General features: G+C 40.5%; 1 protein-coding gene and 1 long non-coding RNA gene across 5 annotated transcripts in view; both read right to left on the bottom strand.

Annotated features, from left to right (window-relative positions):
* Positions 1 to 2,157: 2,157 nt before the first annotated feature.
* LOC115161342 (uncharacterized) lies at positions 2,158 to 5,041 on the bottom strand. The gene is made up of 2 exons (XR_003869244.1): positions 4,499 to 5,041; positions 2,158 to 4,440 (listed from the first exon to the last, which is right to left on the bottom strand). It is a non-coding gene; the product is annotated as an uncharacterized LOC115161342 (long non-coding RNA).
* An 18-nt stretch (positions 5,042 to 5,059) lies between these two features.
* LOC115161341 (neuronal membrane glycoprotein M6-b) overlaps positions 5,060 to 18,478 on the bottom strand; it is a 60,591-nt gene continuing 47,172 nt past the window's right edge. For 2 of the 4 annotated variants that reach the window (XM_029712251.1, XM_029712250.1), the window contains exons 2-7: positions 14,052 to 14,238; positions 10,923 to 11,079; positions 10,397 to 10,565; positions 8,183 to 8,256; positions 7,923 to 7,988; positions 5,060 to 5,509 (exon numbers count right to left, since the gene is read on the bottom strand). In XM_029712251.1, coding sequence (XP_029568111.1) covers positions 5,360 to 5,509; positions 7,923 to 7,988; positions 8,183 to 8,256; positions 10,397 to 10,565; positions 10,923 to 11,079; positions 14,052 to 14,238 — 803 coding nt within the window. In that variant the 3' untranslated portion in view covers positions 5,060 to 5,359. Of the gene's footprint in view, positions 5,510 to 6,009; positions 7,191 to 7,922; positions 7,989 to 8,182; positions 8,257 to 10,396; positions 10,566 to 10,922; positions 11,080 to 14,051; positions 14,239 to 18,478 lie in introns of those variants that run through there. The other 2 variants (XM_029712252.1, XM_029712253.1) reach the window with 2 other exon arrangements.

Here is an 18,478-nt window from a genome sequence, read left to right as displayed (position 1 = left end):
TCCATAGTCGATGTGGGAGTGTTTGCAAATTCAGGCATGTTTCCACCCATGAATGTGAAGCATCTTAAGAGCTCAATGCTGAATCAGTGCCAACCAACAGTACATACAGTATGCCATCTGTCTGCCCATACCAAATGTTCCACCTTACCTCAATTTTTGCATTTATTCCCATACTTTTACTATGGCTACTGTTTAGAATGACTGCTAGATATTTCGTGAAATGAATTACCTATTTATTTCTTGTTCTTGAAATTTAGTTGCAGCACTCCCATATATGCAACTTTTGTAGTACATTATTTTGTTGGAATGAAATTGTGATATGCAAAGAAAAGGAAAGTAAAACGTATATAGTATGTACAAGCTGGAAGTAGAGGCCTAAACATTGTTGTTCACTAGTTTAGTCCAATTAGGGGAGGGGTGGTAGGGTTAGAAAGTAATAAAGACAAATATATATCTAAAAATAAATATTTTAAAAATTACGTGTTTACATGTGGTGCATTTTGTGTTGTTGTTTGGTTAGTGGGATATGTTGTATGTGTTTACAATAGTATTTTGTGTGTTCTTTGGTTAGTGGGATATGTTGTATGTGTTTACAATAGTGTTTTGTGTGTTCTTTGGTTAGTGGGGTATGTTGTATGTGTTTACAATAGTGTTTTGTGTGTTATTTGGTTAGTGTGATATGTTGTAAGTGTTTACAATAGTGTTTTGTGTGTTCTTTGGTTAGTGGGATATGTTGTATGTGTTTACAATAGTGTTTTGTGTGTTCTTTGGTTAGTGGGGTATGTTGTATGTGTTTACAATAGTGTTTTGTGTGTTATTTGGTTAGTGGGGTATGTTGTATGTGTTTACAATAGTGTTTTGTGTGTTATTTGGTTAGTGTGATATGTTGTATGTGTTGTAAAGAAATGATTAATAAAGAAAACAAGACAAAAAACAATGACCGCTAGACATATAGTAATAAATGCTATATAGTAATACATCTAGTAATGAATCTAGTAATAAATACTATATAGTAATAAATATCTGTTTTTAAATATCAAGTGGCCTTTATCAGGAATAAGTCCGATTTTATGCTTTCTATAAATGCACACAGGTTGTCTATAAATCACTGTAACAACAACACATACTACTAAATCACTTCTGGCTGTTTTCAAATGTCTGTGTTTTTATGGGTAGCCTAGTGGTTAGAGCGTTGGGCTAGTAACCGAAAGGTTGCAAGTTCGAATCCCCGAGCTGACAAGGTACAAATCTGTCATTCTGCCCCTGAACAAGGCAGTTAACCCACTGTTCCTAGGCCATCATTGAAAATAAGAATTTGTTCTTAACAGATTTGCTTAGTTAAATAAAGGTAAAATAAAAAAATGGCTGTGTGACTGGCCTCCAGAGTGGCCTTTCACTGGCCCTGCACATTGGTGATGATGAAGGGCAGCTGATGATGTATTCTGTGTTGGGCATCCTGTCTGATGATGTATTCTGTGTTGGGCATCCTGTCTGATGATGTATTCTGTGTTGGTTATCCTGTCTGATGATGTATTCTGTGTTGGCCATCCTGTCTGATGATGTATTCTGTGTTGGTCATCCTGTCTGATGATGTATTCTGTGTTGTCCATCCTGTCTGATGATGTATTCTGTGTTGGTTATCCTGTCTGATGATGTATTCTGTGTTGGCCATCCTGTCTGATGATGTATTCTGTGTTGGTCATCCTGTCTGATGATGTATTCTGTGTTGGTCATCCTGTCTGATGATGTTTGCTGTGTCCTCCTACCCTCACTGATTTATGACCAGAGCATAAAGAGCCTCATTTTGTGTGTTTCTCACTCTCTCCCTCCAGAGCCCAGCACATTCCAGAGCTACTCCTGGACACTACAGGCCCTGAGGAGGAGACCCCCCCCCCCCCCCCCCCCCCCAGAACAGAAGGCGTCAGAGGAGCCTGAAGAAGAGAAGGCCCCGTCCTCGACAAAGATCCTCTCCAGAAGAACATGAAGATGGGCATGGAGCAAAGACGGAGTCAGCGTGTACAGGTGTGACACACACACAAGTTAAAGAACCGTTGGTGTTGTCTGTCTGTCTGTCTGTCTGTCTGTCTGTCTGTCTGTCTGTCTACCATGACATTAGGTGTTATGCCCATTGACATGGAAAATGAATGCAGTACATAATTGAGGAGTACATATTTGTCTTTTTTATTTTCATAAAAACAATTAGAGAGAGAGACATGTCAAAGGGGATCCCAGCCAGACGGGACGTTGGATTGGTGTCTTCCTGGTGTTTGATCGGTAGCCATACTATTCTTTTTTGGTACATTATACACAGGAAGCACTGTACGATGGAACGGTATGTCATTCAATTCACATCATAGTCATATTCCTGCAGGCCACTACAAACCTTTTGCATCTGTTGTACAACATTTCAGAGGCCACTTTGTTTACAAAACAATCAAGACATACAGTGGCTTATAAACTTTGGCCGAACCGTATTCCATTCATGGTCAGATTGGCATTTTCAATCGTAGGGTGAGGAGTGATGATCAATATTCAGAATACTGTGACGAGTTAAGTATCACCTGAAATAAATTCCCAAGGAAGACCTTGACACTAATAGAAAATACTATAGAGGAATTATATACTTCAGAACTAAGGAACACTGTGGACTACAATGACATTCAGTGGAAATAGCCTGGACTAAATTGTTCTCTCGAAACCAGCAAACACTGACTACCATAGTTGTCAGTACAAATGACTACACATCACCTGTATCACTGCAGAAACAGTTTCTCCTTAATGATGCACTAATGAATAAACATCAATATTCCTGTAAGTCTCCTTTAAATAACAGATAAAGATTGCATCAGTAATTATGTCAGAATGTTAACAATTGCACGTTAAAAAAACAATACTGAAATACAATTCAAGAGATTTAGAATTTTTTTCTTCTTCTTTAAGTGATTATATCTTCAATAAAAAACAAGATTGAAACATTACCAAAGAAAAAACTCCTGACTTGTAACATCTTTAAATTGTACACATCCAAGCATTGTCTTTGATGATCAACACCCTGACACAGAGTTATCTCAGCTTGAATGTAGAACGGTTAATGTTCACACATCTTACTTGCACTATCTAAATCACAAGGTCTACCATGGTAACAAAGCACAGCACATTAACATTTAGTTTCAGATCACCAGTTTTCTCTCAACCAAGTAAAATGTAAGCATGTTGTATCTTGTAGTTATAGGGATAAAGATTTGACAATCGCAAAAGGGAATTTCAAGTCACACATGGGAATTTGGAATGAACTGTGGGAGATCATACACTATACAATAAGAAGCATTTATTCATCCCAACAATACTTTGGACATACAAGCCCCTCTGTGCAACAAGGTAGTATACCATCCTCATGTTTAATAGTCAAATTTGACATTATTTTTCATCTCACGAAGACATTAATCAAGATATTTTAAATTATACATAGACTGTCTATAAAAATGCTGCATTTGAAAAACTAAAACGATACTAATTATTAATCATGGCATCACACAATGGCCATGTATTAAGATTAAATATTTTGATCAGTCTAACTGTATAATTCTTATTGGCACCGTTCACTTGCCAGAGTAAAATAAATAACAAATAAAGAAACTAAAATTGTAAGGACTAATGGTGTAAGGACTAATGGTGTAAGGACTAATGGTGTAAGGACTAATGGTGTAAGGGCTAATGGTGTAAGGACTAATGGTGTAAGGGCTAATGGTGTAAGGACTAATGGTGTAAGGACTAATGGTGTAAGGACTAATGGTGTAAGGACTAATGGTGTAAGGGCTAATGGTGTAAGGACTAATGGTGTAAGGGCTAATGGTGTAAGGGCTAATGGTGTAAGGACTAATGGTGTAAGGACTAATGGTGTAAGGGCTAATGGTGTAAGGACTAATGGTGTAAGGACTAATGGTGTAAGGGCTAATGGTGTAAGGACTAATGGTGTAAGGGCTAATGGTGTAAGGGCTAATGGTGTAAGGACTAATGGTGTAAGGACTAATGGTGTAAGGGCTAATGGTGTAAGGACTAAAAGGTGTAAAGGATTCCTCCTAAAATAACTAAAATGAAAAGCCCCAACCACCACAGGTTTGGTTACAGGTACATGGGCAAGTGGTTATCCCAGTTAAAATACCTGGTTACAGTTACATGGGCAAGTGGATATCTCAGTTAAAATACCTGGTTACAGGTACATGGGCAAGTGGTTATCTCAGTTAAAACACCTGGTTACAGTTACATGGGCAAGTGGTTATCTCAGTTAAAACACCTGGTTACAGTTACATGGGCAAGTGGTTATCTCAGTTAAAATACCTGGTTACAGTTACATGGGCAAGTGTTTATCGCAGTTAAAATACCTGGTTACAGTTACATGGGCAAGTGGATATCTCAGCTAAAATACCTGGTTACAGTTACCTGGTTACAGTTACATGGGCAAGTGGTTATCTCAGTTAAAATACCTGGTTACAGTTACATGGGCAAGTGGATATCTCAGTTAAAATACCTGGATACAGTTACATGGGCAAGTGGATATCTCAGTTAAAATACCTGTGCATGTTCAGTAAGTGTACCTGCTTAGGCATGAGGTAGTTCATCTTTTAGGGAATTAGGATTTTACATCATTATTACCGTTTCAATTAAAATAGTAACATTTTATTTGGAATGTACGTGATGAATGTAACTTATGAAATTCTAGAATCAGAATGATCATACCTATTTCAACTCAAACTACTAGCAAGAGAAAAGTATTTTAAATCCTAACAGTTTCAAATGGGCAGAGGGGTAACGTAAACACTTTGTCAAAGAAGCCAACACATGCATGTTCTGTTGCACAATAGAATGTTGTTTTGCCTTCACATTCCTCCTCTTCATATGCTCTTCATTCAGAGCCAGGAGGACCACACTTGTTTGCAATTAGCAACAGCACATTGCATCACTTTTATATATCTGTGATGTTGTAAGGCGTTTCATGTTGTGCTATGAGGTGTAATCAAAACTGCATCTTTGATAAAAATATAAAAACTAAAAAATAATAGCTACAAAAAAATCCTATGAAAATTAGAAAAATAAAAACAAAAGTATGTTCACACACGAAACACAAAACAGAGGTTCTGACACAGACATCTTGATCAGTTAGTTGTAGGAAGAGACATGCATTAGTTTGTTAGGAGCTGCGTTGGTACTGCACTGAATGAGGGCAGCTGGCAGGTTATGGGAGAAGAGTGTTCTCTTGGTCAGACCGCCTGAGATGGACGGGGACGGGGGGAGTGGTGTGTGTGTGTGTGTGTGTGTGTGAGTGACCATAGAGGTGTGAGGGTGGACCAGGGCGTAATCCTTATGTGTAGGAATTGAGGCATTCCTTTGAACGAGACGTGATGTCGTGCAGCTCCTGCTCTTCCTTCAGTTTGATGTCTTGGTAGGCATGCATGCGACTGGCATCCTTTAGGTAGGCCCAGTTTGCTGAGAGAATCATGAGGAAGTGGATCTGGAAGAGAGGGCCGAGGTGGATGGCCAGTGAGCATGGTAAGATGCAAAGCAGGCTACATGAGGCAGTGCTACGTCTCTCACACACACACACACACACACACACACACACACACACACACACACACACACACACACACACACACACACACACACACACACACACACACACACACACACACACACACAACACACAATGTTAAGCGGACAACAGACACACCTGCAAAGTAATGTCATTATCCTCAACATTACTAACATGATTGTTATTACACTAAAGAATACTACAGAAGAGACATTTAAAAAGGGGAGAGGGAGAGGAAGGGGAGTGGGGTTTTAGGTTTTGCGTGCAAGCTTGATGATGAAGGTGGTTAGTAGAGGTTGGAGGGGCATTAGATTGTGGTGTGAGATGGAACAGGCACGATCTTCTTGTTTTCTGTCACTGGTACTGTTCTCAGTTAGTGTCCCTTTTTCATTTGAGAAGAAATATAAACCATGGGGATATTTTGTACACAAAGATTGTTTATTTTGTATAGAAAGAGAAAAATAATAACTACAGTCTTCAAAAATCTTAGGAAATAATTAAATATTTATGGAAATATGGAATATAAGTCATCATAAACAGATGAAGGAATCCAAATCAAATAAAGTAAGCATGCAGGCTCAGTGTTAAAAAACAACAACAACAGTGGCTCTTTAAACAATTTAATGTTTCTGGATGAGTCAAAGAAAAGGATGAAACAAAACTATCAGCTGAAGCTATGAAGGTATCAGGTCACATAGCAATTACATTACTCCTCTAAATAAGAAAACTTCCTTTATAAAATATATGAAGTCATAAACTGAAGCTATATACCTTGATGGAAAATATACCCCTGGTATTGGGATTACCCTTCACCATACTAATAATATGTGCAGTTCTTTAAAAAAAAAATGCTCTTCATCTTGTCTGCGTCATCTTACAGTTGAAGACTGTCTGTATCTATATACGACTGAGGAACTAGTTTGTAACAGAAGCTTGTAATACTGACAATTCACTGTGTAACACTTTGTGTCTTGCACCAAGAAAATACAAAAGTACACATGATCAATCCTAAAACATTAATGGGGGAAAAGGCACTTTTCCAAGCCTGGCTGGTCTTCTGACAAATTGAACATTAGCAAAAAAACAAATAATTTTTCACCCCAAATTTAAGCACGATGTTCATGGCAACTGACTGAGAACTCCTTCATAATACAGTATTGTTCTCAGATTGTGTTTTTGTCTTCCTCTTCCAAGCCTACTGTTTATTAGCCAGAGTGCTATTCATTTAAGGGAGTTATTACTGATTTATTGTCCTAATCAGATCTTAACAAGATATGGAGAAAAGCATAACCCTGTCAACTTTACACCACCCCATTCTTAAGACAATTCTCTTCAGGTACCGTTGGTCCATCGGGCAGACCTATCTCTGGATAGCACATGCTAAAGGATGCATACAATCAGCTATTTACACTTTAGGTGAAGACTAATGGAGATATGTTGCTATTTTTAGTCCATGTAGTAAGTTGCTGCTGTCTACTCAGAGCAGTGTCATACACTGTGCTGTGTCTCTGAACACCAGTTAAAACTTAGTGCAACAGTCTTCTCGACTCTTAAACTTCAAAACGGCAAAGTTATAAGTGGTAGCCATCATGTAGATCAGCTGGTGGAAGAGAACAGAATACAGGCAGTAAGAGAACTCCCCAGGAACATGCATGTGCATGGCTGCCATATTGGCAACGACTGATGTTTCAACTTTTTACTTGTAAAAAAACCCACAAGTATTAGTCAAATATTCCTGTTTGTCACCTTCAGATGTGAGTTAAATGGAACCTTATTAAACACTCTTTGGAAGCAATCAGAGAGGAACAACGGACTGGATGGCTTTGACAGAGAGTTTCCCTCTTCTATCATACTCATTGTTTTCAAAACACCCAAGACGGACTCTTCGGAAATGGGGCGCCCTTAGTTCAAAGAACTCTGATGTAGTCTACACATGTTTATATCCTTACAGATATTCTCCTTTATACTGTATAAACATAGCCATGTGTCCTGATTCAGGACAAACGTCCACCCTGTTTCCACTTTCCTAAAATAATTTTGGGGCCCGGGGCATCTAAGCAGAGGGTTTACAGAGAATGGGATTGGAGTTGTGGAAAAGTCTACGGGTATTCTGCCTTACAGTCAGAGGTTATATAAACCATATGGGAAATGAGGAGAGGAGCACTGGATTCATGATCTACAGTCAGATACAAACTGCAAGGATGGACTGAAGGAGAGGATGAGAGGAGAGAGAGAGAGAGAGAGAGAGAGAGAGAGAGAGAGAGAGAGAGAGAGAGAGAGAGAGAGAGAGAGAGAGAGAGAAAGAGAGAGAGAGAGAGAGAGACGCACTTACCAGAGCAATGACGGTGGCCCCGGCTCCAGCACATGCTATGATGTACAGGTGGTAGGACAGGTAGAACTGAAAAATACATGAATGTGATTGAACACAGTACCATAGTACAGTAACTCATTGTGAATACAAATGTATGTTTTTCTGTGGCCCTTGCACTGTTATTGTGAGCATGCATCTCAAAGTAATGACACCCACATAATAGACAGTACAGTATGTCACTGGTGAATGAATGACTGAGGTTGGGAGGAGAGGCGCCTTACCTCACTGGTATTGCAGATGTCTCCAAGTGTGGACCCGCAAGCCTTGCCTGGCGCTGCGTTCCAGGGGATGATACCTGCAGACAGTCGTTCAATTCAAAGGTTAATATTGACACAGCAAATTCCTCACATCACGTCATCAGTATTCATAGAATTCATATAGAAACGCAGTAAAGGAACCATCCTTATTTGGCCATAGTCACATATCACATTAGAATTGACAGAATGGTTATAACTTAGATTAAATCTCCATTAAAATGTCATGCTTGTAGAGTGGAGTGTATCAAACCTGTACAAGGTGACACACTGATCATTTCAGGCTGTTATAATGTCTTATTGCTGCTATAAAACCTGGCCTGAGAGGAAACGGAGGATATCGAGCCAGAGAAAAGATGCCACAAGTGGTATTTGGTATTTTATTAGGAACCCCATTAGCTGTTGCGAAAGCCGCAGCTACTCTTCCTGGGTTCCACACAAAACATGAAACATAACATAACACAGAACATTAATGAACAAGAACACTACATACAGTTGAAGTCGGAAGTTTACGTACACTTAGGTTGGAGTCATTAAAACTTGTTTTTCAATCTCTCCACAAATTTCTTGTTAACAAATAATAGTTTTGGCAAGTCGGTTAGGACATCTACTTTGTGCATGACACAAGTCATTTTTCCAACAATTGTTTACAGACAGATTATTTCACTTACAATTCACTGTATCATAATTCCAGTGATTGCTCTGGTAAATTGACTGTGACTTGGAAAATTCCAGAAAATGATGTCATGGCTTTAGAAGTTCTGACATCATTTGAGTCATTTGGAGGTGTACCTGTGGATGTATTTCAAGGCCTACCTTCAAAGTCAGTGCCTCTTTAATTGACATCATGGGAAAATCAAAAGAAATCAGCCAAGACCTCAGAAAAAAAATTGTAGACCTCCACAAGTCTGGTTCATCCTTGGGAGCAATTTCCAAATGCATGAAGGTACCACATTCATCTGTACAAACAATAGTACGCAAGTATAAACACACTTAGGAAGGAGACGCATTCTGTCTCCTAGAGATGAACGTACTTTGGTGCAAAAGTGCAAATCAATCCCAGAACAACAGCAAAGGACCTTGTGAAGATGCTGGAGGAAACAGGTACAAAATTATCTATATCCACAGTAAAACGAGTCCTATGTCGACATAACCTGAAAGGCCGCTCAGCAAGGAAGAAGCCACTGCTCCAAAACCGCCATAAAAAAGCCAGACTACGGTTTGCAACTGCACATGGGGACAAAGATCGTACTTTTTGGAGAAATGTCCTCTGGTCTGATGAAACAAAAATAGAACTGTTTGGTCATAATGACCATCGTTATGTTTGGAGGAAAAAGGGGGATGCTTGCAAGCCGAAGAACACCATCCCAACCGCGAAGCACAGGGGTGGCAGCATCATGTTGTGAGGGTGCTTTGCTGCAGGAGGGACTGGTGCACTTCACAAAATAGATGGCATCATGAGAAGGAAAATTATGTGGATATATTGAAGCAACATCTCAAGACATCAGTCAGGAAGTTAAGGCTTGGTCGCAAATGGGTCTTCCAAATGGACAATGACCCCAAGCATACTTCCAAAGTTGTGGAAAAATGGCTTAAGGACAACAAAGTCAAGGTATTGGAGTGGCCATCACAAAGCCCTGACCTCAATCCTATGGAAAATATGGGGCAGAACTGAAAAAGAGTGTGCGAGCAAGGAGGCATACAAACCTGACTCAGTTACACCAGCTCTGTCAGGAAAAATGGGTCAAAATTCACCCAACTTATTGTTGGAAGCTTGTGGAAGGCTACCCGAAAAGTTTGAACCAAGTTAAACAATTTAAAGGCAATGCTACCAAATACTAATTGAGTGTATGTAAACTTCTGACCCACTGGGAATGTGATGAAAGAAATTAAAGCTGAAATAAATCATTCTCTCTACTATTATTCTGACATTTCACAGCCTCAACAGGCTACTGTACACATACAGTATTGGAAACACCTGCTCTGTGTTATGGGCAGAAGGGAGCCTGGATGGATTTGGTCATATTCATTAGGGCACAGCGTAGAGATAATGTTGCAACGGGAAGCCAAAACAAGCATTTCTTATTGGAGAAGTTCAGGTAGTCCCTCTATTTCATTCTGTTTTCTTTCACATGGTACCTAATGAAGATGACCCTGGCTGTAACTCCGGTTTTCCCTTACCGTACTGACGGATGTCGACACAGATGGTGTCCACGTTGGTGAGGTTAGCCACAGGTGACCTCATGGCGGTGCAGGTGGACCACATGTTGTAGAAGAGGAAGACGGGCACGGCGGAGAAACCAAACACACCCAGCCAGGCGATACCCAGGATGTAGGTCAGGAACACAAACTGAGAACACACACGTACAAAAACAGCATCATATCGGCATTAGGAAGAACTGGATCATAACTAGTATTTTCATAGCTGTTGTTTGCGTCTATTTGACCGGTAGGCCTAAAAGGGAGGACATGCTTTTGTGCCCGTTTGCGAAGAGTATTTGCTCAGATGTTGTCATTATGTCATCAACTTGTTTGATTGATCACATCCAAACAGAACTCAGGTGTCAACGTGGTTAGGTTTGAGTACATAAAAAAAAGACTAGCTTGTTGCACGAAATGTGGTCTGATCAAGAGTGCAGTGAGTTCGTTGTTTGGTGTAAGTTCAGTGCAAGGTTAACACAGTCCAGTGGTGATGATAGTGACGTACCATGCCACTAATACAGCGTCCGCAAATGGTGGTCTTGAACTCGCTGTGCAGCTCCTTCACAGCGCTGGTGGTGTAGAAGCCCTCGGCCAGCAGGATGATTCCGTAGAGGAAGAAGAAGGAGGCGATGCCATAGATGACGTACTGCATCAGCTGTATTCTGTATAGGAGCAAATCCCACATAAACCCTCTCTGTGTTCTGTTCATGAATAGTTTCCATTAGGGATAATCCAATATGACTATGTTATGTTTCAGCCTCCAACATGAGGCTAGAGGAGAAACCGTAAACGTGACAGGTTGTATTAGACTAGGTTATACGTTTAGATTTAGCTCGGGTTATAAAACTGTGACCATTCCTTCTGTCATTGAGTTTAAAAAAGATGCAAACCATTAACAACTTTGGTGGATGAAATGTAAACAGATGATGCATGTCTGCTGAGACTCCGATCGGCCCTTCAATTGAAAAAAGTTAAAAGGAAACGCAGCTAATATGCAGTCTTTCCAGCTACAGTTTGAAGTGATTGTGTTACTGTAGCTGTGTTGTTGGCTAGCTCCTCTGAACAACAGTATCTTGACGAGTGAGCACATTTTCTATGCCAAGTGAAATCGCGCTTCATTAGCTCATTGTTATGGATGTATCCAAATAAATGTCACTAGAAAACAGCTTAAACAAATGCAAATGTAGCTACTTTGCTGTTATTCTAGCTGCACTTTTTGAAGTGACTGTAAATTAGCCGTAGTTGGCTAGCAAGCAAGCAAGGAATAAGAACTTTACCAGCCAGTATGGAAATGGAACATTTAGAACAAACGACTGGGTCACGTCCATAGATACAGAACAAAAAGACTGAACGACTGGGTCGCGTCCATAGATATAGAACAAAAAGACTGAACGACTCTAACAACCCTAGATTTGTGTCGGGACTATATCTTGTAGAAGGATGAAGTAGTATGAATAAATTAATTAAAATAATGTTTTTAATGAAAATATGTCAATCATTATTTGAATAGATTGGTAACCCATTGTATAAAAGTGATAATGCCCTCGAAGACGGTGTTTGGAGGATATATTGGCATGGTTTGACATGGAACGGAGTTCCATGCAATAATGGCTCTATATTATACTGTACGCTTTCTTGAATTTGTTCTGGATTTTAGGACTGTGAAAATACCCCTGGTGGCATGTCTGATGGGGTGTGTGTGTCAGAGCTGTGCGTAGGTTGACTATACAAACAATTTGGAATTTTCAACACATTCATGTTTCTTATAAAAAGAAGAAGTGATGCAGTCAGTCTCTCCTCAGCTCTTAGCCAATAGAGACTGGCATGGGTAGTTTGTTATACTAATATTTACCACACTAACGTGTTGGCTCTAAGCCACTAAAACCTCTCGTTATCTTTATACACACCAGTGGAGGCTTCTGAGGGAAGAACGGCTCATAATGATGGCTGGAACGGAGCAAATGGAATGGCATCAAACCTTCGTCTCGGGCCTAACAACACTCGTGCCAATATATCTTCCAAACACCGGCTTCTCTGGCATTATCACTTAAGTACACATGACATTAAAACTTGAAAATGTAAATTAAAATGGGCACTCACAGAGACTCCCCTTAAAACCTCATAACAAAACACTTGTCCTATCCTTCCTCTCCTCTATGTTTCTCCTCTCTTGCTTTAGACTAATGGATCTAAAAGAGGTCTCATCTGGGGTAAGGTGCAAGCAGAGGTTATTATTAAGAAAGGATATCTATATAAAAATACCTGTAATTCATTGATAGGGCTTATCTATGCTAGGAGGCTCAGCTCACTAAGACTAAAAGGGTTGTGCTGATTAAAGAAGCAATAAAACTGGCCTTCTTTAGACAAGTTGAGTATCTGGAGCATCAGCATTTGTGGGTTCGATTACAGGCTCAAACTGACCAGAAACAAAGGACTTTCTTCTGAAACTCATCAGTCTATTCTTGTTCTGAGAAATGAAGGCTATTCCATGCGAGAAATTGCCAAGAAACTGAAGATCTCGAAAAACGCTGTGTGCGCTCTAGCCACTAGTCTCAACGTCAACAGTGAAGAGGCGACTCCGGGATGCTGGCCTTCTAGGCACCGTTGCAAAGAAAAAGACATATCTCAGTCTGGCCAATAAAAATAAAATATTAAGATGGGCAAAAGAACACAGACACTGGACAGAGGAACTCTGCCTAGAAGGCCAGCATTCTGGAGTAGCCTCTTTAATGTTGATGTTGAGACTGGTGTTTCACTGGTACTATTTAATGAAGCTGCCAGATAAGGACTTGTGAGGCGTCTCAGTTGTGCACCGGGGCCTCCCACTCCTCTTTCTATTCTGGTTAGAGCCAGTTTGCGCTGTATCTGTGAAGGGAGTAGTACAAAGCATTATACGAGATTTCTTGCATGGAATAGCCTTCATTTCTCAAAACAAGAATATGAGTTTCAGAAGAAAATTATTTGTTTCTGGCCATTTTGAGCCTGTAATCGAACCCACAAATGCTGATGCTCCAGATACTCAACTAGTCTAAAGAAGGCAAGTATTATTATTGTTTCTTTAATCAGAACAACAGTTTTCAGCTGTGCTAACATAATTTCAAAAGGGTTTTCTAATGACCAATTAGCCTTTTAAAATTATATACTTGGATTAGCTAACACAACGTGCCATTGGAACACAGGAGTGATGGTTGCTGATAATGGGCCTCTGTACGCCTATGTAGATATTCCATTAAAAATCATACGTTTCCAGCTACAATAGTCATTTACAACATTAACAATGTCTACACTGTATTTCTGATCAATTTGATGTTATTTTAATGGACAGAAAATGTGATTTTCTTTCGAAAATAAGGACATTTCTAAGTGACCCCAAACTTTAGAATGGTAGTTTATTTTTTCAAGATATCGTTGTAGACATATAGCAACTACTACTGCCTGGATCGACATGTACGGGCTTTGGGGTGGGGTGGGACCAGTTGTATCTTGATAATGCTCTACTCTGGCCATTCAGTAGGATACTTACGGTTAGCCAGGCCTTAATTATAGCTTATAGGATATAAGTAGGGAACATTGCTTTTCATGGCCAGGTTAGGGTCACCTAGCCCTACTCATGGGGTCAGGTTCGGTCACTCACACGTCGGTCAGCATGGCGTGGTCAGAGGTGACTTTGGAGAAGTGGTTCTCCAGGATGGTGAGGGTGCCGGTGAGGGCCACATGGCCGCAGCCACAGAACAGGGCCACGCCAGAGAAACATAGGATGGTGGCCACCAGCGATGCATACGGCACCCCGCCCAGACACTTGATGCAGCACTCGAAGCAACCTTCATGGAAACACAGAGAGAAATAGTGAGGACAGTCAACTTGTTGACTGAATCTTTCATCACAGAAAAGTCAAAGCAGTAATTGTTGTCTTTTGAGAGAGACAATACATTTTTGTTTATTCTTCTGTTCACTTTTCACTGTAGGCTGTAGAGTAACAGTAGCAGTCCAAAAAGGCCATATTTCAACCTGACAACCTGATATTTCTTAAACCATTGCAAAGTCCATATAAGGGGGTTGTGTTTCATTCCATCGTACGCAGAAGAGCTGATGTATTGGTCCAGCACTTAAATCATATACATGGCCATCTTTACAGTAGTCCATGGGCTGAGCTTAAGGACAACTTTTAAGTTCAACTCAATGAAACATTCAAATGAGCTGTTGCATAACCAATGACAGTACAGTCGAGGTAATTTAATTCTTCACTGTTCATCAGAACTCAGTAAGAATATGGACTGACTTTCTCAACCTCCTCTAAATGACTCATCATCCCAGACTCCTCACCTACCAATAAACTACAAAAACTAGAATTCTAGAATCTGGAGTCTATTCCAATGTAAAACAGTCTACCACAATACAAACTCTGACATTGAGAGACAGGGCATAATATGCCTATTGAAATCCAAACCTCTTGCATGAGGCAGGAATCCTGAAAGTTCGTTAGTGTTTATCCTCTTTCTCTGGCCTGACAAAGGACATTAAACAGATACATTATCATCAGAGCAGGGCCATTCAACAGTTGTGTGTTGTCAGAAAGTTCATCCCGTAGCCTTTTGTGTCACAGAGGGATAAAAACATTTTTGTCTGAGGGCTGGTGAATAGCAGTTGCTATGGCAGCAAGTTAACCACAACCCAGTGAGTGTGCCCGCGGCGATGCCCAGCGGAGTGGTTAACTCGGCCCACATTTCCCACACAGACGCACATGGCAGGCAGGGCCAGGGAGAGTGAGACGGGACCAACATGAAATAGACCTCAGGCACAGTCAAATACTACCTGGTATAGTTCCACCTGATATAGATCTACCTGGTATAGTTCTACCTGATATAGATCTACCTGGTATAGTTCTACCTGATATAGATCTACCTGGTATAGTTCTGCTTGATATAGATCTACCTGGTATGTACATATTTGTCACGTCCTGACCAGTAAAAGGGGTTATTTGTTATTGTAGTTTGGTCAGGGCGTGGCAGGGGGTGTTTGTTTAGGGTGTTTCGGGGTTGTTTGGGTTATGTTCTATATTAGTGTATTTCTATGTTATTTCTAGTTGGCCTATTTCTATGTGGTGTTTATTGGGTTGACCTTCAATTGGAGGCAGCTGCTTCTCGTTGCCTCTGATTGAAGGTCCTATTTATAGGGGTGTTTGTTCTATGTGGGTTTGTGGGTAGTTATTTCCTGGTTTAGTGTTTGTTGCACCTGACGGGACTGTTTGGAGTCGTTTGTTTTGTATACGTGTTTATTTTGTTTTTCCCTTTTTCAAATAAAAAAAGAAGATGAGTATACATTTTCCCGCTGCGTTTTGGTCCACTCACTACGGCGGCTGTGACAATACTACCTCAATTGGGCCGACCAACCAGTGTGTTCCGCACATTGGCTAACCGGGCTATCTGCATTATGTCCCGCCACCCACCACCCACCAACCCCTCTTTTATGCTACTGCTACTCTCTGTTCATCATATATGCATAGTCACTTTAACCATATCTACATGTACATACTACCTCAATCAGCCTGACTAACCGGTGTCTGTATGTAGCCTCGCTACTTTATAGCCTCGCTACTGTATATAGCCTGTCTTTTCACTGTTGTTTTTATTTCTTTACTTACCTATTGTTCACCAAATACCTTTTTTGCACTATTGGTTAGAGCCTGTAAGTAAGCATTTCACTGTAAGTCTACACCTGTTGTATTCAGCGCATGTGACAAATACACTTTGATTTGATTTGATTTGATTTCTCTTCCTACAGCCACAGTATTAATAGGAGGAAAGCAGTGTTAACCCTATTCACCTTCCTACAGTCACAGTATTAATAGGAGGAAAGCAGTGTTAACCCTATTCACCTTCCTACAGTCACAGTATTAATAGGAGGAAAGCAGTGTTAACCCTATTCCTCTTCCTACATTTACAATAGCAGACTGTAGTTTAAGAGCAGCAACTGGAGGTTGAAGACTCTCTACCATGCTATTCTCAGTCCCTGTTTCTTGCTATTGCAGTCTAGAAGTCTTTGCTCTCCCATTCACCACCTTTAACAAAGATGATATTTGAGCATTACCAGAGAGTTTCAGTACAGGACTGAGAGTTAATGTGTAGAAGGTTGTGAGTGGAGTGATGTACAGTTATTACATCCCTCCTCTCACGTTGGTCATCAACAGGCCTGGCTCTGGGTCAGACTGCCACTCAAATCAGAAGATTTTCTATAAAGTTCTTCTCTACACTGTGTGCACAATTATTAGGCAAGTTGTATGTTTGAGGATTCATTTTATTATTGAACAACTACAGCGCTCTCGGTCAATCCAAAATGTTAATAAACCTCAAACCTGAATATTTAAGAAAGTAAAAGTGAGGTTTTGGCTTTCTTTGGAGAATATCTATGTGTGCACAATTATTGGGCAACTATTAGTGTGCAGAATTATTATGCAACTAAATGAAAAACAAAAAGTTCCCCATCTCACTTGTTTATTTTCATCTGTTAAAGTGAGAATAATAAACAAACAACTCAAAATGTATAAATAACAATTTCTGACATTTCAAAAAAAAGATCTGTGACCAATATAGCCACCCTTCTTTTCAATAACAGTCATAAGCCTTCCATCCATGGAGTATGTCAGTTTCTTGATCTGTTGACCATCAACGTTTTGTGCAGCAGCAACCACAGCCTCCCAGACAGCAGCAACCACAGCCTCCCAGACAGCAGCAACCACAGCCTCCCAGACAGCAGCAACCACAGCCTCCCAGACAGCAGCAACCACAGCCTCCCAGACACTGGTCAGAGAGGTGTACTGTTTTCCTTCACCGTAAATCGTCCGTTTAACAAGGGACCACAAGTTCTCAATAGGGTTTAGGTCAGGTGAGGAAGGGGGCCATGTCATTATTCTTTCATCTTTAAGGCCTTTACTGGCTAGCCACACAGTGGAGTACTTCTATGCATGCGATGGAGCATTGTCCTGCATAAAAATCATGGTCTTCTTGAAAGATGCAGACTTTTTCCTGTACCACTGCTTGAAGAAAGTGTCTTCTAAAAACTGGCAGTAGGTTTGGGTGTTGAGTTTGAGTCCATCTTCAACCCGAAAAGGTCCAACTAGCTCATCTTTAATAATACCACCCCATACCAGTACCCCACCTCCACGTTGCTGGCGTCTGAGTCGAAGTGGAGCTCCGTGCTCGTTACTGATCCAGCCACGGGCCCATCCATCTGGTCCGTCAAGAGTCACTCTCATCTCATCAGTCCATAAAACCTTTGAAAAATCTGTCTTCAGATATTTCTTGGCCCAGTCTTGACGTTTCAACTTATGTGTCTTATTCAATGGTGGTCGGGTTTCAGCCTTCCTTACCTTGGCCATGTCTCTGAGCATTGAACACCTTGTACTTCTGGGCACTCCAGGTAGGTTGCAGTTCTGGAATATGACAGCACTGGAGGATAATGGGTTCCTGGTAGCTTCACGTTTGATTCAAATCTTTTTGGCAGTTAATTTGCGTCTTTTTTTTTCAACACGGTTCTTGCGACCCTGTTGACTATTTGCAACAAAACGTTTGATGGTTCTGTGATCACGCCCCAATATCTTAGCAATTTCAAGAGTGCTGCATTCCTCTGAAATACTTTTTACAATTTTTGACTTTTCAGAGTCAGTTAAATCTCTTTTTTTGGCCCATTTTGCCTGAGGAAAAGAAGCTACCTAATAATTGATATAGGGTGTTGATCTCCTTAGGCCACACCCTCCCTCATTACACAAATACACATCACCTGATATGCTTAAATCCAATAAGCATTCCAGTTTATACAGCTTGGAGTTGGGAAATATGCATAATAATGATGATATGGTCAAAATACTGACTTGCCTAATAATTGTGCACACAGTGTAATTGTAGGTCTTTATAGTACACCGGATATTACAGGATATTAAATGCCTTGGTTTCTATAGTAATGTCCATCCTGTTTACTCTCTCTCTCTCTCTCTCTCTGGATGACACACACAGGTAATCACACATAAGATGGAGCCTCCTGGCATGGCCCAGGTAGAATGCTGCT

The sequence above is a fragment of the Salmo trutta genome, chromosome 24 (assembly GCF_901001165.1).
Source record: "Salmo trutta chromosome 24, fSalTru1.1, whole genome shotgun sequence".
Taxonomy (NCBI): domain Eukaryota; kingdom Metazoa; phylum Chordata; class Actinopteri; order Salmoniformes; family Salmonidae; genus Salmo; species Salmo trutta.
Note: the sequence above shows the minus strand (reverse complement) of the source record. Positions and strands in the feature narration are given on the sequence as shown.